The sequence below is a fragment of the Ahaetulla prasina genome, chromosome 2, assembly GCF_028640845.1.
Source record: "Ahaetulla prasina isolate Xishuangbanna chromosome 2, ASM2864084v1, whole genome shotgun sequence".
NCBI lineage: Eukaryota > Metazoa > Chordata > Lepidosauria > Squamata > Colubridae > Ahaetulla > Ahaetulla prasina.
In genome coordinates, this window is record NC_080540.1 from 252801137 (window position 1) to 252825024 (window position 23888).

The window sequence follows — 23888 nt, forward strand, 5'->3', positions numbered from 1 at the left end:
CCACAATATTTGTGAAAAAGAACTTAGAACTGTAATTGATTACTAACCAAATATGAGTGAACAAAGTGATAGTTGCAAAAAAACCAAACTTAATTTTATGAATGAAGCAACTGTTAATGAAGTATCTCATAAATCTCAGAAAGTTGTACTTTGTTTCTTATTAGTCTGACCACACTCAAAGTGTATAGTGTAGTTCTGATCATTTAAAACGAACGGAACACAAATGGAATAGAAGCAGGTTCAGAGATGGGCACTAAGGATGTCGTCAGCCTTGCACGGTAGTCCAGATAGAAAGCAAGCCCAATTTTACTTCATTGTAAAGTTACATTAATCAAATCTTGCAAATCTGAAAGTGTATTTATCCATTGTCACCTTTAAAGCCTAAGAAACTAGAAAGGATCCCTTCTGATATATTTGCCACGCCCTCATTGCTTCTGCAAGCTAAACAGCCTCTTCTCCCATCATCCCTCTGGCTGTGGCCCCTCCCCCTGTCTCTCAAGATCATTCTTACATATCATTACAGGTAATCAGTGAACTAAAAGTTAAATCTTTATGAAAACGTATTGGATGAAGTGAGTTCATTTACCCTCAGAAGGCTGAAGGAAAATATGGTTAAAAATAACAGAAAATTGTCACATTTTTCACCTGTTCTTTATCATCCCAGAAAATAGGTTGTGGCATAATGAATTTTAATTACAGGAAGGTAGATCCTGCTTGATCCTTCTTTAAATAAATTAAATTCTGATCCATAGGTGGAAGTTGCAGTTTCTCAGAGAAATAAACAAAATAGTGTTTTTATATGTGGAATTGATATAGGCATTTTAGGGATGAAATTCATACCCCTTAGGCTGAGCCAAAGTTAATATTGTTTTAATATTATTCTAGGTAAACTGATATTAATATAGAATAAGATTAAGCATCAAAATTTGACAATGAAATCACTGAAATAAGAAAACCAGCAATAAATAAATATGCCACAGACTAGCACTTGATAAATAATGAAAACTCTGGAAAAGATACTCAGATGCAGGGTTGTGTTTGTAGCTACAAGGATTAGAATTCTGCAGGCAATGGTTTTCCCTCTGACAGTGTATGAAAAGGCTAGAAAGCATATTGATGCTTTCAAAATGTGATGTGTCTGAAAATATCAGGATAGCCAACCCCCCCATCCCCCGGCCGATGGATCAAAGAACAAATTTTCTCAGTTGAGAATAACTGAGAAATAACTAATTAATAATAAAACAAATAACTAATTATCATATTTTGGACACATTAAAAGACTAATGAAGTTATGAAAATCTATCATAAGATACTTTAGTATTTTTTTCCTGTTTTTTTCAGCTGTTTGCACTAAGCCCATAGGAAACAATTACAATAACAAGGAAGCCAGCATTTTGTGACGGTATTGCCTTAGAACATATTACTGCATTAAAATTTTCTTCATAGAACCAAGGATGACATTTTATATCTTATTGCATAAAAATGTTGCATGCCAAGTTCCTTTGAAATGATAATACTTCTATTTTCAGCAAGTTTTTTTTTGACTAATAATGAACGCCTCCCCAAACCTGATCTTTTTGAGTACAGTAATACTGATGTTGACATAAAGCTTAATTTTTTAAAATCTGTGTACACCATTTCCAAATTAATCTGCTATACATTTTAAAATAAAGTGATACTTTATCACACACATAACCAAATATTTTTCCAATATGTCAAACAAAATTTATGCTGATTTTTATTTAAATTTTCTCCAGAATTCTGAGAAATGTATTTTGTAAACTGAGGGATCCACAAGTTCATCACAGCACATTTTATATTTATTAGAACTTACAAAGTGTACAATTCCTTTAGGACTCTAGCATTCAACCTAGCAGAGGCATTGTGAAAAAAATTACATCTATGAAATACAATGAAAAGCTGAAATGTGTTACTATTACCCTCTTCTCAATTCATTTGTTTGGAACATTTATTTTGGCAAAACAATCTGAATACAAAAGAAATTGCCTGTCGTCTTCAATTCTCATACCAATTCTTTGATAACTACACAAATCAATAAAATTAACTTGTTTCAATTTCATTTCAAATTCTTTTCAAAAGTAATTTGATGTGCTTTATAATTCATGAGTGTATTTAGTAGGTGTATCCCATAAATTTGAATTCTGTACATAAATTTTGAACTGAAATATTGTTTTGTAGATTCGTAGACACAGCTAGACTTTTATACACACTGATTGCTGGGAGGGACAGGAACTTTTCCAAAGGACTTATGCATTGTTAAATACATCTTTATATATTTTCGATTAGATCAAGCTTGGACCCAGAAGCATATAGACATCTAATGTATTTAGCTTTTTGAAAAAATTATGTCATTTTAAAAGGGAACATACTATGGACTGCAGTCCAGAGTTGCATATTATACTGATAGGTAAAATAATTTTGCTCTTGCACCCAGCTATTCCAGGAAAAAAACATAAGCAAGGATTTAAATAGCTAAAATTACAATATATGCTATGGTTGGGAAATATAGAATCATCAAATTCAGCCAGATATCTCTGATGAATTTCAATTAAATTCTTGAAAAAATATCAGCAATACTGAAAGCAACCTCTCTTCTACTTTAAACTAAAATTTGAAAACAGAGATGTGCAACAATTTCCAATTAAACTCCGTTTGAATTCAAAATGCTATTTTAGCGTAAAACAACTGTCAAGTGGAAAGTGGGTTATTCTGAACACTTTTGAAGTATTTTGAGTTTGAAACATTTCTGTTCTTACTTTAAAACAGCACTGTTCAGTTTAAACCACTGTGCTTCCAGCTTAAAGTATTTACCGCCTGTTTCACATTTGAAAAGGGGTATTTCAAATTAATAATGGCTTTAATTAAAAGCTATGATATTGTGCTGAGAGACAGTTACAGTATCAACAAAAATTCCTTGTTATATATAATTTATAATTATTTGGAATGTATTTACTTCATCTGAACTCAATTAACTTGCACTGGAAAATATTCTGATGTTGTCTTAGGGAGAGTTGAAAGCTAAACTAACATCCATGTATGATATTCTTCTGAGTTCATATTTTGGTGAGGCAGCATTCCAATATTGTACAAACAATTCTAGTAGTGCCAACTATAACAAATATTCTTCTCAGCAATTAAGTAGAACAATTTCAACCAGTTTTCTTTTAGGCAATAATGGAACAATGTTCAGTTTTGATTTTGGGGAGGAGGGGATTACTATTTAATCAACACAATGGGGTGGGAGGAGTACACTGTAAAACAAGTGCACTGTGTAAAAATGCTATTTACATTTGTATTATTGATACTAGCAATATTGTTTACAGCAATTATGTGAAAAGTCCTTCAACAAAACTGACAAAAGTACATAGTTTTCTTGGTTTATTCCAAGACTGCCAAATTAATTTCACATTAACAATCTTCAGTGCAGGTGTCTCTAAGAAGAGACACGACTTTAAATAGAACACAGCTTTACTTGTATGTAGCTATTGGTTATTTCTAATAGTTATGCAGCAGAAATTGCCAATGGAATTGTACCTACTATTCTATCATCATTCTGAAAATCATACTTTGCACAGATTTATAAAATGCCTTCTAATATTTCGTTGACATTTCAATATTTTAAAAGCCTTGTGTTGATTTACGCATTTCAATTTCCTATTACCATAGCCTGTGTAAAGGAAATGTTTGACTTTGTTTTTATTTACGAAGGAACCATTATTATATATGATATTTAATCTTTCAGATTTCACTACTGTACTTATTTTCTGAAAATGTAGCCAACTAAATGGCCATGTCCCCTAGTTATTAAGAAATGTTCTGAAGCAGTGTAGAGTAAAGAACTTTTGTAAGCTGTAATACAGCTACATGCAACGTGTACTGTACAATTACAGCCCCAAACCCTTTGTAAAACCCCAACATTCCTTCTTCACGTTTTATGCTATTGATACAGTCTCTCATCCCTTCATACTGTGTATTGATGGGGAGAACTTCATATCCAAGGTCTGTATTGTCAATGATGGTGCGTGTCCCTTGAATATGAAGGCGATGCAAAACTGTCTCCAGTGGATAAAGCATAACATCTGCACAAAGACTGGCAGCAAAGCTTGCAATAAGTTCAGGAAAATAAGCATCCAACATGTTTTGTACAGAATTAGAGTTCTCAGCTGGGAAGCTTGAAGAATTCTCTTTCTTTAGGAAGAAGAGGACCAGTTTCTGTACTGCTGAGCTGATAATGTAATGAAGAACTCCATGCAGAACTGTTGGAAAGGTCAATGCCAAAAGAGGGAGTAGTCGCTTGCTATGGGGAACTCCAAAGCCCATTGCTCTGCCTATGCCCTCTTTCAGGCAATCCAAAATTCCAGGATTATCACGAATGATTTCACTCTGTAAGAGAAAACAGTATTTCAACTAAATACCCAGAATTTATTATTACTGTGACTATTTCAAACTTATTCAGAAAAATCAACTTCTAAAGAGTATTAGATTTCAAAACTATTGTATTTAGGCTTTGATTTAAAGCAAGCGTGTGCAACCCACAGCCCGTAGGCTGCATGCAACCCTGGACAGCTATAATGCGGCCCCACAAGATTTTAAAGTTTTTAAATTATTGTGATTTATATACATTAAATATATTCTATATTCTATATGCAGCCCAAGATAATTCCTCTTCACTCAGTGCAGCCCAGGCAAGGCAAAAGGTTGGACATCCATGATTTAAATATTATGCCAAATGGTTGCTCTAAAGCTTATGAAATTATGGAAGGCTTGGTTCATCCTCCAGTCTTATATTCAATTTTTTGTTATCTTCTGTAATTGATCCATGCAAATTATATGTCATTAGGTCTTCTCTGATTTCAAAGTTTTAATTTCTTGGTGACTTTACAGAACATAGTGAACCTCTAACGGTAGTAAGAGGGATCAGGTATAGTTTATAAAAGTAGTACAGGGGATCAGATATAATTTGAAAGATTCTAGAACAGTGTTTCTTAACCTTGGCAATTTTAACATGTGTGGACTTCTACTCCCAGAATTCTGGGAATTAAGACCACACATCTTTTATTTCTTTTATGTACACTGAGAGCTTTTGCTCCAAGACAAATTCCTTGTGTGTCCAATCACACTTGGCCAATAAAAAATTCTATTCTATTCTATTCTATTCTATTCTATTCTATTCTATTCTATTCTATTCTATTCTATTCTATTCTATTCTATTCTATTCTATTCTATTCTAGTTGCTTAGGTTGATAAAATTGTTCTAGATTATTAGCAAGCATACTTAGCATTTGCCAGCTTTGTTTTTTTATCTCAGTTCAAGATCTTTGGAAGCTGGAGTAGCTGTGGGTATTTGGAACCTCTGGAGACAAGGATCTTCCAACTCTGGCTCTGGATGGGCTGGCACTGCCCCAAATAGACTTGGTGTGCAATGTGGGGATCCTCCTGGACATGCAGCTCCCACTCAAACAGCAGGTGGCAGTTGTGGCCAGGAGGGCATTTGTATACCTTCTGATGTGCCAGTTGCGCACATACCTGGACTGGGAGACCCTGCTTACAATAACTCACACCCTTGTAACCTCCAGATTATAATATTGAATAGAATATTGTAACATGCTTTACATGGAGTGCCCTTGAAGACCATTAGCAAATTTCAACTGGTCAGTATGCAGGGGCAGCAGGTAGTAACTGGAGCCAGATATATGGCACATGTAACACCACTTGTGTGTGAGCTGCATTGGTTACCAGTATGTTTCTGATAACAATGGTACAATTTAAGGGTACCTAAGGGATTGGAATCTCTACCTATCCAACTAGGTCAGAGAATGGGCACGCCACAAATCCCTTCATCCAAAGAATGTCAGCTGGAGGGAGCTAGAAAGGGACCTTTTTCTGCAGCACCCCCTACTCTATGGAACATCCTCTCTTTGGAGATTAGAATGGCTCCAGCCCTATTAGCTTTATGTAAAGCTTTTGTAAAACCTGGCTATGCTCCCGAGCCATGGATACCACATGAGTCAAGGGCCCTGCCTCCTGGCTATATTGTTAACAGGCCCAGATATCTTGCTCTTATGAATAGAATAGAATAGAATAGAATAGAATAGAATAGAATAGAATAGAATAGAATAGAATAGAATAGAATAGAATTTTATTGGCCAAGTGTGATTGGACACACAAGGAATTTGTCTTGGTGCATATGCTCTCAGTGTACATAAAAGAAAAGATACGTTCATCAAGGTACAACATTTACAACACAATTGATGGTCAATATATCAATATAAATCATAAGGATTGCCAGCAACAAGTTATAGTCATACAGTCATAAGTGGAAAGAGATTGGTGATGGGAACTATGAAACGATTAATAGTAGTGCAGATTCAGTAAATAGTCTGACAGTGTTGAGGGAATTATTTGTTTAGCAGAGTGATGGCCTTTACAGAGTGTGTAAATTAGTTGTTTTAACATTCTCTATTGGTTTTAATATTTTTACCATTTCTGTTGATTTAAAATATTTTTACCGTTTCTATTGCTTTAAAATGTTTTAAATTTTTTGATTGTAATGTGTATTTGAATTGTAAGCTGCCCAGTCATTTATTGAAATGGGCAACTATAGCAATCAAATAAATAAATAGGGACTGGAATGCATAGATCTGTAACTATTATGTTTCCAATGCAGATAAAAATGGATATGAAGTTCCTAGGGTGCCACCAAGTGGTAAGCACTTTGAAAAGCAATGCATAGGACAGAAACTACTTGCTGATTTGTGGACCACATTAGTTTCAAAAAAATTATTCATTATAGTTAATATGTTTTCCATATTAGAGATTAAGTGATTTAAAGTAATTGAATGAGACCCTGAAAGAATGTTATTCTATTTAAAAAAAACCAAATATATGAAACCTAATCTTGAGGTGCATCTAACAATTTTGGAAATGTTAACTATTTTCCTTCAGAAGCAATAGGTATAAGACAGAATGTAAAAGCTCACTTCTAAGGCTATGAACTTCAAATTCCGATTCCCCCAGAATTATACAAAAGAATATGCAAATATGTATATATATAAAATCAAAACTTACTTGCACGGTTTCAATCAAACTTGCTGAATAAAAAGGCATTGCTATGATACAAGTCAACCTAGAGGGATAAATACAGTTACTATTTACAGTTACTACTAAAATCCAGTTTACTAAAATCCAATCACATATTTTAATTTCAAACATTCCACTCAAGAATCTCCTTAAGTCTTTACGATTTAATCTATTACAGCCATACAGGTAATTCTCAGGTTGCAAGGATAATTGGAACTAGAATTTTCGTCACCAAGTGATGTGGTCATAAAAAGCATGATGTCATGTGACCATGTCACTTAGCAATGGCAATTCCAGCAGTTCCTGTTGTTGTTATTAAGTGAAGACTGGGGGATTGTTAAAGCAAAGACCTTATATGATTGCATCTCCCTACTTCTTGGCAGCTTCCATATTGACTTTGCTTGTGGGAAGCTGGTAGGGAAGGTCACAAATGATGCTCGCATGATCATGGGCTGTTGCAACTGCTCTTAAATGGCAACCAATGGCCAAGCACTCAGATTGTGATCACTTGACTTTGGGAGTGCTGGGACAGTCAAAAATCAGAACACCAATTATGAACAGTCAGTGAATGAATGGTTGCAAGCCAACAATTAGTTGTATTTTGTGTTTCTTCAAAACTATTGTGTATCATTTTCTGAATGCTTCTTAAATTCATTAATTGGAAAGAAGAAGAAAAGGAAATGAGAATTCATCCTCAGTTTGTCAACTATGCTGCATTTGTGTGTGTGCATCAAGCGAATCATCAGAATAAAATGAGGAAAACAGATTTTAGATTTAAAAAAAATACTACAACCTGAAAGTCTCAAGAAAGTTTTCCACAAATTAGACCTTTCACAGTGTTGGATTACTTTTCAGAATTTTCAGTCAGAATGGTATTTTTTCTATAACTGGGAATTCTGGATTTGGTACTCCAACAAATCCAGAAAATCCTGCTCAAATTGATGTTGTTATTCTATAATAGAGTCTTATTGTGCTTACCATTCACTTTTGTTTTGCCCATGTGGTTATCAATTTGAAAGTATGATAATAGCAAGCATTTTATCAATAAAAGCTGACAATCATACATACGCTTTTAGGGTCAGATGTCCTCCTATTTGCCTGGGATTCCATTTGTATGAAATTTCTCTGAAATTTTTTAAAAAGATCTCTTATTCATGCAGCAATTAGAATATACACCAAGTCATTACTTTATGCTATGCTTACAGTAAGGAGTCACGAATAATCTACAGTAAAATGGAGGAGCATCAATTCCCATGATACTCTAAATAAGCTGGGGCATTATACACACAGCAGGGTTTCCATCACATTGGGTTTGTTTGAGGGATAGAAAAGCTCTTGTAATATAAAAATAAAGGTATTGGGTGAAATACAAATATTTATATGTAGTCCTCAATTTATGACCACAATTGAGCTCAAAATTTCCATTGCTAAGCAAGGCAGTTATTAAGTGAGTTGTGTCCCATTTTAGGATCTTTTTGCCATGGTTCTTAAGCGAGTTACTAAGTTGTTAGGTGAATCACGTGCTTAAGTGAATCTGGCTTCCCCCATTGACTGTGCTTGTCAGAAGCGCACTAGGAAGGTTGCAAATGGCAATCCCAGGACATTGGGACGCACCTGAAGGCTGGACAAGTAACTGATGGAAACTTATCAAGGAGGGATTCAGCCTAGAACTAAGGAGAAATTTCCTGACCGTGAAAACAATCAGTGGAACAGGTAGCCTCCAGAAGTTGTGGGTCCTCCAACACTGAAGGCTTTTAAGAGATTGGATAGTAATTTGTCTGAAATGATATAGGATCTCCTGCCTGAGCTGATGGTTGGACTTGAAGACATCCAAGATCCCTTCCAACTCTGTTATTCTGATTGATTCTCATCATAAAACAATTATTAGAGTGGCTTTTTTTTAATCAATTCAAAGAATCTTTCACATATGCATGAACTATTATTAATATTTTATTTAATACAATGAGACAGAAAATGATTATACCTTGGCAAGGGTGTGAATTCACTGATGATGCCTTCTGCTCCAAGGGCTATACCCTGGACAATGAAAGTACTCCCCATTCCTTTCCAAAGAGCTCTGGGGCCCTAAAATTTAAATTATAATTTGTTCAGTATTGGATATATTAAAAAAGACAATGTTACCAAATAATAACCTTTTTACATATTGCCATTTTGTACTATTACAGAATATGAGAAAGTCACCATGCATAAAGTTAAATTAAAAAACAATAAGTTATTTGTTCTTTCAAAACTTGTAAGTTAAATGTATAAATAAATAACCTCCAATTGAGAGTAAATACTAACCTGAGTTTTATTGATGCTATACATAATGTTGATGATTGTAAATGGAGTAAGGTGATAATTCTTGGCATGATAATTAACCTGAAAATATAAAGAATGTACACAAGTATCAAACTAAGCTGTCCTAAATTCATATAATTTATAATGTGAAATGTATTAATGTGGTTCATATACATGGCAAATCACTATTGCTTATTTTGTGTAGACAAACCATATCTTTAATAATGTGTGTGAGCTGGATCCCTTGGATCTTTAGATGCAATAAATATTGCATGAATACATTTATGTTTAAAAAAATCTAATCAAATCCCATATATCAGTGACAATAAATTCAAAACAAATTGTGCATTCATATCTACATTTATATTTCATTGCACTTAAATTAGAAGTTCCAGGTTTCGGATCCAAAGAGTCCTAAAGTGGCATGGACACCTTATTTTATCTATCTTTTCTTTTTTTGCATAGTAAGAAACTGCATAGAAGAATTAGGAGATATCAAAGAGACAGAAATGGGCCTGATCACATGTCACTGCTTCTTTAATGAAAATAGGGACTTTTCTGAGCCATTATGGCTATGAGTAAAACCAGCAAAAGGCATAAATGCCTTTAGAATTTTACCAACAGGTACAGCAGCTTTGCCTGTTTCAGATCCAAATACTAAAATGCTGTTTTTGTTTTTTTCTTTTAGGCTTGTGCTGCTACTTTGGAAGCTGCTCTGAGATGTCTCCATATATTCATATATATTGTACATATATGTATATGTACAAAGCAAGTATACATACATCACATAGGGCAGGGGTCTGAAAATAAATACTCAAAGAGCCATTTGGACCCGTTTCCCACAGAAAACACCGGGAGCCACAAAATCCTTCCGGTGCCTGACTATTTCTTGAGTGGCCAGAACTAGCATATGTAGTTGAATTAAACATTCTGTTTTCTTCTGAAACTTTTCTTTTCTTGGATTTATTCATGGTTGGCCTACCAGGGGTTGAAAAGCTCAATAAATCACATGCCGGTGGGTGTCACACGTTGGCGGTTGTGACGCATATTAAGAGTGACAGGGAGCTGCAGCAGAGGGGTGAAAGAGCCACATGCGGCTCCAGAGCCGCAGGTTGCTGACCCTTGACATAGGGAAACAACTGGCAGTGGCTTATGAAGCAATCTCATGAAGCTGTAAAGTTACCAATGTTATACTGATTCAGAGAAGATATTTTTATGTGCTCCCAGAGGTTCCAAGATATTCAGTTCAAAAGATTTGTACAGCTTGAATGAATTTCTTTAAGTATTTTACCTTAAGACTGGCTACACTGATAAAGATTTCAACAAATTCATAATTTTGGAAAAAAAGGACGCTATAACATTTCAACGTATATATATCAATATATAAAATCTTAGACCTGAATTACAAAATAAATTTTAAACTAGGAACAATATAGAAGATGAACTTAGGGGAAAGTTATTCCAGCTGTCTGAAATGGAAAACTCAGTTCTATTTTACTAAGTAGTTCAGTTGGTGGCTCTGGTGGCTCAACAGACTAAGACAGTCTGTTATTAACACAGCTGTTTGCAATTACTGCAAGTTCAAGTCCCACCAGGCCCAAGTTGACTCAGCCTTCCATCCTTTATAAGGTAGGTAAAATGAGGACCCAGATTGTTGGGGGCAATAAGTTGACTTTGTATATAATATACAAATGGATGAAGACTATTGCTTAACATAGTGTAAGCCGCCCTGAGTCTTCGGAGAAGGGCGGGATATAAATGCAAATAAAAAAAAATGTTACAGCAGTAAAACAATTTATTTACAATACTTGATGTAGAAATGTGAGTTATGTGGCTGTACGAATATTATGCCAGGCTAAACTTTCATAATCTTTTGATCCCCTTTGTTTTCTATTTTACCAAAGTGAAGAGATACATTTTTAATATCAGAAAAAGTTATAAAAATTGAATACTAAATATGCATGGAACATCTGTCCTAATTACATAACTACAACAGAGAAGCAGAAAACAAATATTTGAATAATAGCCTACAGTAGCCCAAGGAATTTACCTGGCATTGCCGACGCAAAACAATGCAAGGATGAGCCAGCACATTTTCTGTGAATAAACTGTGAAGAAACAATTATTTTAAATGCTCATCTTTCATTAAACATTAATCATTCTAATTTGTACAACTGTGATGTCTAGGAAATTAAGTTTTATAACATAGACAACTCTCAATATGCTTCACACATACATCTACCCGCCTTCTTGCAAATATCTATGCTGCATACTGAATAACAGCTTCTATTGCATATATGAGAAATACAAAATGTTTGTTCTAATATGGAAAATAGTTAAGATGAGTCATTCTGCTTCTACAGGGATAATGGGAGTAATATGTTTCTTTCAGTAACAATCTGCATTGAATGCATAGCGTATGTTCAAAGCCCCACTTATCTATTAGATCCAAACCAAGTACCCACTCTGTTGATTAGAAGATGGGTGCTGTTTTGTTTTGAAGTGATGTTTTGAATTCTGATGAAGCAAAATACTTTCCCCAAATAAGTCCATTCTAGCAGGCAACCTATGTGTTTCTAATATAACTTCCATAATCTTTTTTACATTTCAAAGGATCCAGGTTGTTCATCTCTGCTGAAAGACACAGATGGGCCACTATTACACATAGGTAGCCTGGCAATACAAACATAGAAGGGAATAAAACCTACAAAACCCAGCAAAATTAAGCATTTATAGAAATGAATATACATAGTTACTAGATAGGTTTGATAACTGTCTAAAAAACTAAACTATAGAAACTGTCAGTTTGACAATGTCTAGAAATGGTGAAATGTGAAATACTTGTTCTCTATTCGGTTTACATGAGCCAGCTATGAAATCCACCTATATACACACAGTCACAAAAAAACAAAACAAAAAAAACCAAAACCAAATCAGCAGATCACATTAAACAGCCAGACAGGAATTATTGTACGTTATGATCCGTGTCCAAGACTTCATCAGTCAGCCCTGCTACATGTAAGCAGCAAGAACTGTATAGCTGGTTCGATTACTTGTGTGAGAATGCCTTGCCACTTAAAAAGGAAAGCATACTGCACAATTGGCACTTGTTGCTAGGCAGCAAACTTCTAAGGGGAGGGATTATTCTCCCCTATGGTTACTATGGAACTTTTACAAAGCAGCAGTTAAAAACCACCACAAATGGCCAATTGGCAAAGCCCATCCTATTAGATTTCTGGTTTTGTTTTAGGAAAATGAGGGAAACAAGTAGTATGTGTCCTTTCTCATGAGAAATTAATCTGACAATTATACTGCTTTTTGCATTGGGCTTATCAACTCATTAAAAAATATCATATAATGAACATACCCTCAAGCAACTTCTATACCAATTACAATCAGGAAACAAGGAGTTTATACATACCTAGATAGAACTAAAACACATTGCATCTACCGTATATACTCGAGTATAAGCCGAGTTTTTCAGCACGTTTTTTGTGCTGAAAAACGTCCCCTCGGCTTATACTCGGGTCTATACGGCTTATACTCGAGTTTTTTTTTTAAGCCCTCGCTTATACTCGAGTATATACGGCTTATACTCGAGTTTTTTTCTTTTCTTTTTCACATTTTACTGACGGAAGCCCTGCCGGTGCAGTGAGAGGCGGGCGGGGCCGCCAGCCTTCTCAGCTGAGGAGGAGGAGGTTTCCCCAACCGGTGCCTCATTTCCCACCCTCGGCTTATACTCGAGTCCCCAGTTTACCCCAGTTTTGGGGGTAAAATTGGGGACCTCGGCTTATACTCGGATCGGCTTATATTCGAGTATATACGGTATACACTTTGTGATTATATTATTCAAAATTCTGCTTTCAGTACTGAGGAAAATCCATATATATGTTGTAAACATTTTTATAATTGATAGCACTTCGGCTTTCAGGCTTAGTGATAAACTTTAAGCATCTCCAAAACCAGTATGAATAGCAGAGCATGACAAGCTAATTTATAAGTCTACTAAATGGTTGCAATAGGACAAATGCAGCCTCTTTTTCCTGCTGCTATTGTTTTTACAAACCTATGTAGTTAGTTAACTGACGTATTTATTAATTATGATTACAACAATTGCTTCTAACATGATAAATCGTTGGTTTTGTTGTACAGCTGGTTGTTACTTAAATAAGATCCATCCAAATTGGGATATACAGGTAGTCCTCAACTTACAACCACAGTTGAGACTAAAATTTATGCTAAGAGTCAATAAGTAAGTCACACCCAATTTTATGAACTTGTTTGCCGTGGCTGTTAAGCGAATTACAGTTGTTGAATCATTTGGTCTTCAAGCAAAACTGCCTTTTTCCATTGACTTTGCTGGTCAGAAAATGGCTAGGAAGTTCGTAAATGATGGTCACATGAGCCTAGAACTCTGCAACTATTGTAAATACATGCCAGATGTCAAGCAACCCTGAGCATATGACTATGGAGATGCTGTGTTGGTTGTTAAGTGCTAGACTTTGTTGTAAGTCACATTTTTCAGTACCATTGTAACTTTGAATGGTTACTAAATAAATGGTTTTAAGTTGAGGGTTACCTATATTTACAAGCCCAAATTTTCCAAAATATTGCTGGGATGTCTTTATCTTTGGTTGTGAAACTGCACTAGTATTAGTCTTCTAGTGAAACTGCACTAGTCTTACTAGTCATGAGTAAGAATTTTAATTTATATACAGAAGCAACCATAAATAACTTATGTCAACTGCATTCTAATTATTACTTTTCATGAATTTATATCATACCATATATCTCAGTATGTGGTACTGTTCTAAAGTCAGACAATACTTTGGGGCAATTATTTATTCCAATTTGCTCTATAATAATGAATCTAAAGTTTCAGTAGACGTCAGGTATGTTTAATGGAAATTATCTAAAAAGATTTAAAAATTCCTTTATTTCCAAAGTAGACTGATGGTAACCATGAGGCCATAAAAAATACAACTAGTTTCAGACCTACAGTTAACATTTAGTTTAGAACAAAATGCTGAATGCATTGAAATGACACATTGAAAGTGCTCAATTGTCTTTTAGCCACCACAAATTCATGAGATTATATTCATCCTGGATGTAGGTGTAAAAGGCTAAAATTTTATGTGATCTAAATAAAATATGGAAATAATCCAGAATTCCTGTCTTAATTTTTTAAAACTACATCAAAAGCCAGCTCGTGGGAAAGCATATAAACAGAATCTTCAAAACATTTATGGGGCTCAGCATCAAGTACAAACACTCTTAAGGAACGTCTTGTGTAAAGTTTTTGAAAGAAATTGGATTTTTATAGATAATAGAAATTTTGCTTACTATCACTTCAGCCTACATTGGAAATACATTACATATTGGGCTGAACTAACAGAAGACCTTTGCTTCATCCAATTCATTCATTTAGATCTTGTTGACAAACTGTTAATAAGACTTCAGGATTGAATACATCCTGGCAAGCTATGGCTAATTTGTCAGCCATAGCTTGGCTCACAAATGCTCAGGTGATAATTTCCAAAGAGATGAACTTCTTTCAGTTATGAGCAGTTGTTTTGAAAATTTATCATTCCAAATTTTGACTATCTAGGTTGAGACCAACTAGAAGAATTGTTGGTTCAGATTGAGACTTTAAACACAATCTCCTTCCAGATGAGAAATTTTTTCTAGTGTAGCTTTACTGCAAGCATTAGTATTAATAGCCATAAACTAGGCCAGAACAATATGAATAGCCATGGTTAGTTAGTTAGATTCAGATATTGTAAGCCACTTAGAGTCATTGAGAAACTGAATAAACAAATATTGAGAAACTGAACAAATATTGAGTATTAAATAGTTACTTAACAATATCAATAACTACATATTAGCTACGAAAACGAAACTGTAAGATTTTCTTTAAAGTTTAATGGCAGTATTAAATTTCTGAATTACACAGTGGGCATGAATTTTGAAAAGAAAAAAGGGTCTTTGCATTTTAAAAATTGTCACTAATGAAAGATTAAACTTCTTACCTTGCTAAGCCAATCCCAAAGCCTGCAAACCGGTTTATTTGCTCTAAAAGACAGATAACCATACATTAAAACCAGAACGTGAGCAACACATTTCAGTGTAGAATTTTTACTATTCATTGTAATGAATTATATAGCAAATCCAATAATTTTAGCACATTAGGCTTCTTCATTAACTGCAGGATATAGAGTGTTTCTAAATAAATTAAATACTTAATTTCCTTATAGCTATATATTATTCCAAGTACTGTATAACATTTTTTTGGGGGGGGGAGGGAAGTGCCTAGCATATGCCACTCAAGTGACAAGATGCTTCCAAAAAGAGACACACCTAAAGGCATGGATTACAGAGCTAGTGCTGGACAGCATCCAAAGCAAAGGATGGATTAGCAGCACACCGTTGCCGGTCGGGCTTTTTCAAGCGGACCTAACCAATGAACACTGCAGAGCAGACCTGCCTGATGCACCGGAACACCTGCTGCCTAAGGGCGGAGGCCAGGCTCTTAATCTGCGCGTGCTACTCCCGCACTCGGCGATTTGTTTTACGCACCGGAGTTGGTGCCGGCGCCTCCTAGGTATGGGTCCTCGTTGAGGCCAGCCCCCACCAAAGGTGTGCCTGCGGCGAACTGCGGCGTCTTTTCACCCCAATGGAGATTGCGACTGCCCGGAATGTCAGGCGGGGTAGTGACCCAGTGGCCTAGATCCGGCTTGGCCGCGAAGCCTCCGGGCTCCTCTCGGGCGCTCCGATAGCCCAGCCCGTCGAAGCCCTCGGGGCGCCGCGGATGCATTGGGCAGCGAAAGCAGGCAGGATCGGGGAAAACAAGCAAAGAGACAGAAGCGGGAAGAACCGAGAGCTGTGACTCCCACTTTCTAAGCTTCACTTCCGGGTGTCAACCGGAAGCAAACCCCGTTAGCCGGCCGAGCGATATGACTTCGCCTAGCTAGGAACGTAGGGTTCGTCCGAGCTTGGCGACTACCGGGAGGCTGAGAGTAGTTGGTTAGGACTGGGACTTCACTCTGCTGCACACCTAATTTCCACAGCACTGCCTTATTTCTGCCTTATTTCTAAGGAAATAAGCACTGCCTTATTTCTAAGGAAATTTACCTATGTAGTAGGGCTGTATTACTATTACCCTTCTCAACTTTCCTATTACTTTCTATTATTGGTGTCTTATGATATTACTTTGAAAGCTTATGTACTGGAGACAAATTTCTTGGTTGTCCAATACATTTGGCCAATAAAGAATATTCTATTATATTCTACATAGAGAGAAAAATGTATTGAAACTTGATCTGTCTGAAATATTTGTGGTATTTATTATTATTATATAGATATTAAAATAGACGGGGGTATTTCAATGTATGTTCGAATTATTACTTTTACTCATGAGGAATTTTCCTATCAATCAAAAGTCATTACTATGTTGTAAATCTGGTAGATGATATATGTGCTATATGTAATACAGGTAGCCCTAGACTTACAACCACAATTGAACCCACAATTTCTTTTGTTAAACAAAACAGTGAAGTGATTTTTTTTTACAATCTGTCTTGCAACGGTTATTAAGTGAATCACTACAGTTATTAAGTTAGTAACACGCCTGTTAAGTGAATCTGGCTTACCCACTGGCTTTGCTTGTCAGGAGGTCACAAAAGGTGATCATAGGACCCCAGGACATTGCAACCGTCATAAATACATGCCAGCTGCCAAACATTCGAATTTTGATCACATGCCTAGGAGGATGCTGCAAAGGTCATAAGTATGAAAAATGGTCATACACTACTTTTTTTCAGTGCTGTTGTAACTTCAAATGGTCACTAAACCATTACAATAATTGTAAGTCGAGGATTACCTGTACTACTGATTTTTGATAGAAATCCTATAAACTTTCTGGGCAACATTTGACTACATTGGTGGATTTCTTTTTTTTTTTGTCTATAATAATAAGGAAGCCCCCACTCCCACCCCATCCATCGCTGAGAAATGAATGCGTAAATGAGTTCCCAAGTACTTTTCAGATACAGAAAAAGGGGCTCAGGGAAGAAGCAGATAAATACAAAATTAGGTAAACTACCTCACCCAAATGGTTTACCAGAATCGCATTTGTGAATCAAATGAATAGTTAATATTGGTCACCTATTCAGGAGGAAGAAAGGAATAGGTTCGCGGTACTTCTGAAAACACAAAGGCTAATTTATTTTGGATTCATCACCCTCATTTTATTTATTGGGGTGGGGTGCATTTGTTTAAAATACTTAAATTCCCAGAAGACAGACCACCTCCGCCTCCTTCTGTGTCTATTGCCTTGAGTTTGCAAAGAAAGGGCAGAAAAAACGCAGTGAAAGGAGGGAAAGATGAAACAACAAACCACATTTGAAAATATGACTTCTGTAACAGAATCATCAGTGCTTGGAATACTTTACCTGACTCTGTGGTCTCTTCTCATAATCCTAAAAGCTTTAACCAAAAACTTTCTACTATTGACCTCACCCCATTCCTAAGAGGATCATAAGGGACGTGCATAAGCACACAAACGTGCCTACCGTTCCTGTCCTATTGTTTTTCTTTTCTTCTATACCTTTCTATACCTTTGCAGATCCCTCGCATCCTGGACATAAATTGTTTCAACTCCTACCCTCAAAACGACGCTATAGAGCACTGCACACCAGAACAACTAGACACAAGAACAGTTTTTTCCCGAAGGCCATCACTCTGCTAAACAAATCATTCCCTCAACACTGTCAGACTATTTACTGAATCTGCACTACTATTAATCGTTTCATAGTTCCCATCACCAATCTCTTTCCACTTATGACTGTATGACTATAACTTGTTGCTGGCAATCCTTATGATTTATATTGATATATTGATCATCAATTGTGTTGTAAACGTTGTACCTTGATGAGCGTATCTTTTCTTTTATGTACACTGAGAGCATATGCACCAAGACAAATTCCTTGTGTGTCCAATCACACTTGGCCAATAAAAATTTCTATTCTATTCTATTCTATATACTATATAACCTTTCTGTATGATAGTTACATATATTGTTGTGACAAAATAAATAAATAAATAAAAATAAACATTTGTCATTAAAACAATCCCGATATTGATCCCCGCTACACATAGCCCCAGTTTACAGCACTGGCATATAGAAAACGCCGCGCAGGAATAGCCGCCGAGGAGCTGGGATCTCAAGCGGTACTAATGAGCTTCCCTTCTCCCACTCCGTCGAGTCCCGTCCTGCTGCGTCCGTGGCAACGGTCGCCACGGCTCATTAAAACCCCGCGAAGGGGACCGCGTGGGCCCCAGGGCCCGGGCGCTTGTCCTTTTCGCCGCCTCCTACGCGTAGGGTAAGTTTTAACAAGACGGTCATGGACACGGTTCAAAGTCGGGACCTTCCCAAGGGGTTGATTTTAATCCCGGCAGGTTGCCTGGTAACCTATTTAGAGCGGTCTTTAGCACTGGATCGTGAGCTGCTGTTCCACGTCTTACTTAAAGCCCGCCCAGGTGAAAGGCAGCACGGAGTGGACTGTGGAGGGGTTGAGAAAGTTAAGCGGCTTCTTCGGACCTGCTTCGTACTCGTAGTACTGGGAGTGGAAACTATATCTGAAGAAAGCGCTGGGAAACCACTTCCATTCTGCGGGGAGAAAACAGTAAGAGCAACGTTAGTACGAGAGCTTGCTTAGGTGAGGGTGGAGTTCTGAGCTGAAAAGCTTCTCAGGACCCGCTAGAGGGCGGCAGTTAGCATAGTCTGTTATTTCTATCTGTTTCTGCGTGTTTTAAATCGGCCCCTTTTCCCATTCACAAGTGATATTGCATTTTATTAAACGGCATTTGTTTAGGCAGAAAAGGCGCTCTTGGTCTCCTGATTATTTGCCAATACAGCGTAACATGGCTCTCTTCCTACGGTGTTTGTATATTCTGCTGTCACATAATCATTGTGATGGTGATTTGACGTCTTCGCTGGTGTATATTTGCCAATAGAGATGTTACAGGGTGCTTGTAAGTCGGTAGAAAGAAAATGGGCTAGCTGTCCTTCAGAAAAGGTTTCTGAAACCAGTGGATAAGCAGACATTTAAAAATAGTAATAAAAATAGTAATAGGTTTAAAAAATAGTTTGTATCCTTGGGCTGTCAGACTTTTAAACACAACCACAATCGCTCCATGCACACGAGGAAACGTATGATTAATTTTTCTTTCTTTTTCTCCCCCCCATTACTTGCATAGGGATTATTCTTTATACTTATATTTATATGTTGTTTGTATTTTTTTGTCATGGATTGCACCAGTGAGGCTAAAACCAATTTCGTTGTAGACATGATGTACTATCACAATAAAGGCTATACTATATTATCAAAGAGTCCTTATTCGATCAATGACACGACAAAGTTTGATTTCATTGAGAGACACCTAAGTGAAGTAGTTTAAATTATTTGTTGTCTATCACTTTAAGAAAGCAATTGTTTTTAAAATTATTAAATGACTTCTGTATGATCAGTTGCTGTAGTAGTTAAGCTGCTGGCCTAGAAACCAGAAGACAATGAGCCTCCCAAATCCTGTTGAGAGGCTTTTAAGTTTCACATATACACACAACACATCTTTTTAATTGACACTTTTTACTATTTATTCCTTTTATATTTCAAGTCAGTCTATGCCATGGTCATCCTTAGATGAGTCTGTAGACATTGATCTCCACCCCCCCTCCTAGAATTGGTTAATTGAGCTTTTAGGATAATGTTTTATTAAAAGAAAAGAATAGATATCTTTGTTATAGCCACGCAAAACATTTTTTGCTAACTAGAACAACAATATTAGTCATTTTTGCGACAGTCTGGTTGATGTGCCACAAGTGGATCCAAAGCCAATGGGATATTGTTGCCCTAGCTGTTTATTGTCACTCTCGGGCTACATAGTCTTTTTCACGCCAACATGAAAAAATATTTTAAGCAGTTTTACATGTTGTACAGAAGAGTATAAATACATTGCTCTTCTCTGTCCCTTCTTCAAAAAGCACAAGAGTTCAGTAAAGAAATATCTCATAAGGAATCTAGAAGCCTGTACTAAAAGGTGGATTCAGTGGCAGTGCAGTGTGCTTCTTGTCTTACTACCATGTGGAATGTGTGTGTGTGAAAGAGAGAGAGTCAGTGAGAGAGAGAGAAAGAGAACAAGCTGGGGAATGAGTAGCAAAATTTCTCATTCTAGAAAAAAGTGGCAGTGTGATTAAGTTCAACTCAGTTCTAGACTGAGATATTGTAAATAATGCAATTTCAGTTAATTGGGATAAAATACTTTCTTAACATTTTCCTTTATGTGAACCGGTGTGTAGCCATTTAAATATTTTGAGTATCATAACATAAACAGGAGTCAGTGAGATAGTATCTGTGGGTAACATAATGCATCTTTTCCCTCCCAGAGGTCACCACACACACGTCACACACTGCTGTTTGTGAGGTGCATTGGCTGCTGGTTTGCCTCTGGGTGCAATTCAAGGTATTGGTTGTCACCTTTAAAGCCCTGCCTGGCTTGGGTCAAGGTCACCTGAGGAACCATTTCACCTTGATGGGAATAACCTACCCCATCTGGATGACAGAAGGGGGCATCTGCAGACCCTACCAGTTAGATTTTCAACTGGTGGGGTCCAGGAGAAGAAATTTTTCTGCCAAAGCTTCTGCCCTTTGGAATATTGTACCGCCCCAGGTGAGATCCACACCCACCTTTCTGACCTTCTGAAAGAGCCTGAACATCTGGCTCTGCCAGTTGACCCAGGGACGCTATAGGGGTGCACCATTCCGGAGGTGACTATTGGATTAGGAAAGACCCCACCTCTATCCTTGTGCTTCATGTTTGCCTCTTCTCCATCTTTTAATGGTATTTATTGTTAATTTGATTTATTGTTTTATTATTTTAATGTGTACTAGTTTAATGTTTGTCTTTGACAAAATGGTAGAGGTAAAGAAGTCCCTGCAGGTTTTTACTTTGCTGGAATACTTGTATCCGATATAGGGGATGGTGCTTATCTCTGTTTCTAAGGTTAGGCCATTGAATCAGTGGTGTCTGAATATGTTTATGTGGTCAAGTGGCCAGTATGACATCACATCACAGCGCAGAATGTGTGATGAAACAGAGTGCTGTTTCTTTCTCCCTTAAGTGGTACCCATTTATCTACTTGCATTTGCATGTTTTGCCTGACGAGATGGGCAGCACATAAATTTAATAAATAAAATAGTTTTAAGGTCCTGAAATGACATATACTTAGACCTCATTAGAAGGCAATGTAAGTAGATGTAATCTACTGCCATGTAAAAGTCCAATTTCTCAAACATACTTCTAATATTTCAAATGTCATGCTCTTTCTTGTAATTTGATTTTTCATGTGTTAGCCTATTTGAATAGATAATTTCTTTTGTTAACTTTGTTAACTTTTAACTTTTAACTAAAATTAGTTGTTGAGTTTTCAGAGTAGCCATCATCTGAAAACTGCATAAAAATTGTGGATTTGAAATTTATAGGGGATGAGAGAAATGTCAGTAAATCCTGACAGTGGCTGTGAGTGCTGTTGAAATACTGAGCAACTGATGATGCTCTCAGTTATTTAATGTTAGGATGAGAAGGAGAGTCTTGGACATTTAGGCTGTGTCTTTCTTCTGACTTGTCACAAGACAGACTCAGGAGTGGGCAGGACTACTGATAAAAGTTCTCTTTCTAGAAATGTACCCCAGCAAAAACAAATCAGTCAGTGCAGATGACCTTTCCTGAGAAAATCTGCATTATAAGCATAAACACTTTTTAATTACTCCTTAACTAATATAGAATTTGTGGCGAAAAGCTATTTTTAAGTTGAATTTATTTGATAAAATTTGATCAGATTTATATGGAGCACAATATACTTAAGGTTTTTTTTGTTCCCAGAATAGAGCATTTTTTATAAGAGGAAATATACGAAATAATCTATACTATGGATTTAACCATGTTTTCTAACTGAAGTGGAGCATTTATAATTTGCTAAAGCTTAAATTAAAAAAAAAAGCCAAACAGGATTGTTTCTTGGCAGATAGTAAGGCATCTAATAATAGCTTCCTCTGCTAATGATTAAATGTATCATATTCCATTTTTTAAAAATTTGTTTGTTTCAGAAGGAATATTTTAGCCAAAAGCAGAACACCAGTAGTACTCACAAAGGATAGTTATGGCTTGGCTTTTATAAATGAATCCTTTTATCACAATAAAGTAGTAATTAATTGGCAATCTTATGAGTTTATCCTCTATTTTAAATGTCTTCTCTGTGTATTCCCAGATAAGATTTTATTCTGTGATTATTTTGCCTCGTGTTATACTGTGGAGATGTGTGGATCCTGCAAGATATCTATATTGTCTGAAGGCTGGTGCTTTCCAATGGTTCTGTGTTTCTGATTAATTGTTTTAATTTATTTACATGAGTTTGTCTTTGCTCTTTTAATTAGTGAGGTATCATGTAACTGAGATGGGCTTCTGTTTAAATTGAACAAAACAAAATAAATAAATGAAATAAATAAGAACTTTGTAACATTCCTGGCTTTTTCATAAGGAAGATTTTTTTTATTAAGGAAAAATGTGGAATTGCTGCATTATTTATCTTGGTTATTGGTGCTTTCTGGAAATATCCTTTATTTTCATTCTCCTAATCCCACTAGTGGTATAAACAATTTTAGTTTTCTAATATGTTTATGTGGTAGGATTCATAGTAATTCTACTGTCTTTGAGATCCTTCTTAACACAGCCCTAAAGAGAGTTTCAATGACAAATGCCACAATGAACTGTATTGGATTTTATTCAGAGTAAATACGCATTAGATTAGAGTATGATGAAGAGGCTGTAATCCTGACCATACAGTAGAGTAAATTTTGTTGAATTTATGGAATGATTACAGATCATGACTATTTGTTCAGCAATCATTCAAATTTAGGACAATGTTGATCAAGGGAGACTTAAAACTAGTCCTTGAAGTTGTGGCCATCACAGCATCCATGCAATCACTTGATTGTGATTTGGACTCAGGTAACTGGTTTACAATTATAACAGTTGTAGTATTCCATGGTCACTTGATCTCCATTTGCAACCTTTCCTGTCAGCTTCTCACAAGGAAAGCCAATGGGAAAACTGGCAGGAGGTTGCAAGGTGCTCCTGCTATTGCTGCTTTTTCACCTGCTTGTCTGTGGTATCCATCCCCACCTGCCTCTGCTCTGTAGCATTTGCCTGTGGCACCTGATTGTCCACCATTCTCACCCATGGCCTTGCCTGCTTGGGATTCCTTCCTTTTCTTCCTTAGCAACATGTGTAGTCCTTGGGTTATGACAGGAACTGGGACTGTTGGCATTGCTGCTGTTGTGTGATACAGTCACATGACATCACATCTTATAACCTCATCACTTAGCAACAGAAATACTAGTTCCAGTTGCCATTGTAATCCAAGGTTTACC

At 36.3% G+C, this 23888-nt stretch overlaps 1 protein-coding gene across 2 annotated transcripts; it reads right to left on the reverse strand.

Moving 5' to 3' along the window:
• Positions 1-1735: 1735 nt before the first annotated feature.
• Positions 1736-16494, reverse strand: SLC25A46 (solute carrier family 25 member 46). 2 transcript variants are annotated; one of them, XM_058171165.1, is made up of 8 exons: positions 15979-16494; positions 15432-15474; positions 11453-11510; positions 9406-9483; positions 9086-9186; positions 8170-8226; positions 7090-7147; positions 1736-4404 (listed from the first exon to the last, which is right to left on the reverse strand). In XM_058171165.1, exons 1-8 carry the CDS (start codon positions 16214-16216, stop codon positions 3826-3828), a joined length of 1212 nt encoding a protein of 403 aa, XP_058027148.1. In that variant the 5' UTR covers positions 16217-16494; the 3' UTR covers positions 1736-3825. The 2 variants fall into 2 exon arrangements, with proteins under 2 accessions (XP_058027148.1, XP_058027149.1); XM_058171166.1 differs by having other exon boundaries at positions 15887-16002.
• Between the last annotated feature and the right edge of the window lie 7394 nt (positions 16495-23888).

Excerpts from the sequence above, each read along its gene's own strand:
- SLC25A46 (XM_058171165.1), bottom strand. The coding sequence starts at position 16,216 with ATGCATCCGCGGCGCCCCGAGGGCTTCGACGGGCTGGGCTATCGGAGC. Across the intron at positions 11,511-15,431 it reads TTTGGGATTGGCTTAGCAAG|TTTATTCACAGAAAATGTGC; the intron begins GTAAGAAGTTTA and ends GTTTCTTCACAG. Across the intron at positions 7,148-8,169 it reads GGACATCTGACCCTAAAAGC|GTTGACTTGTATCATAGCAA; the intron begins GTATGTATGATT and ends TTATCCCTCTAG.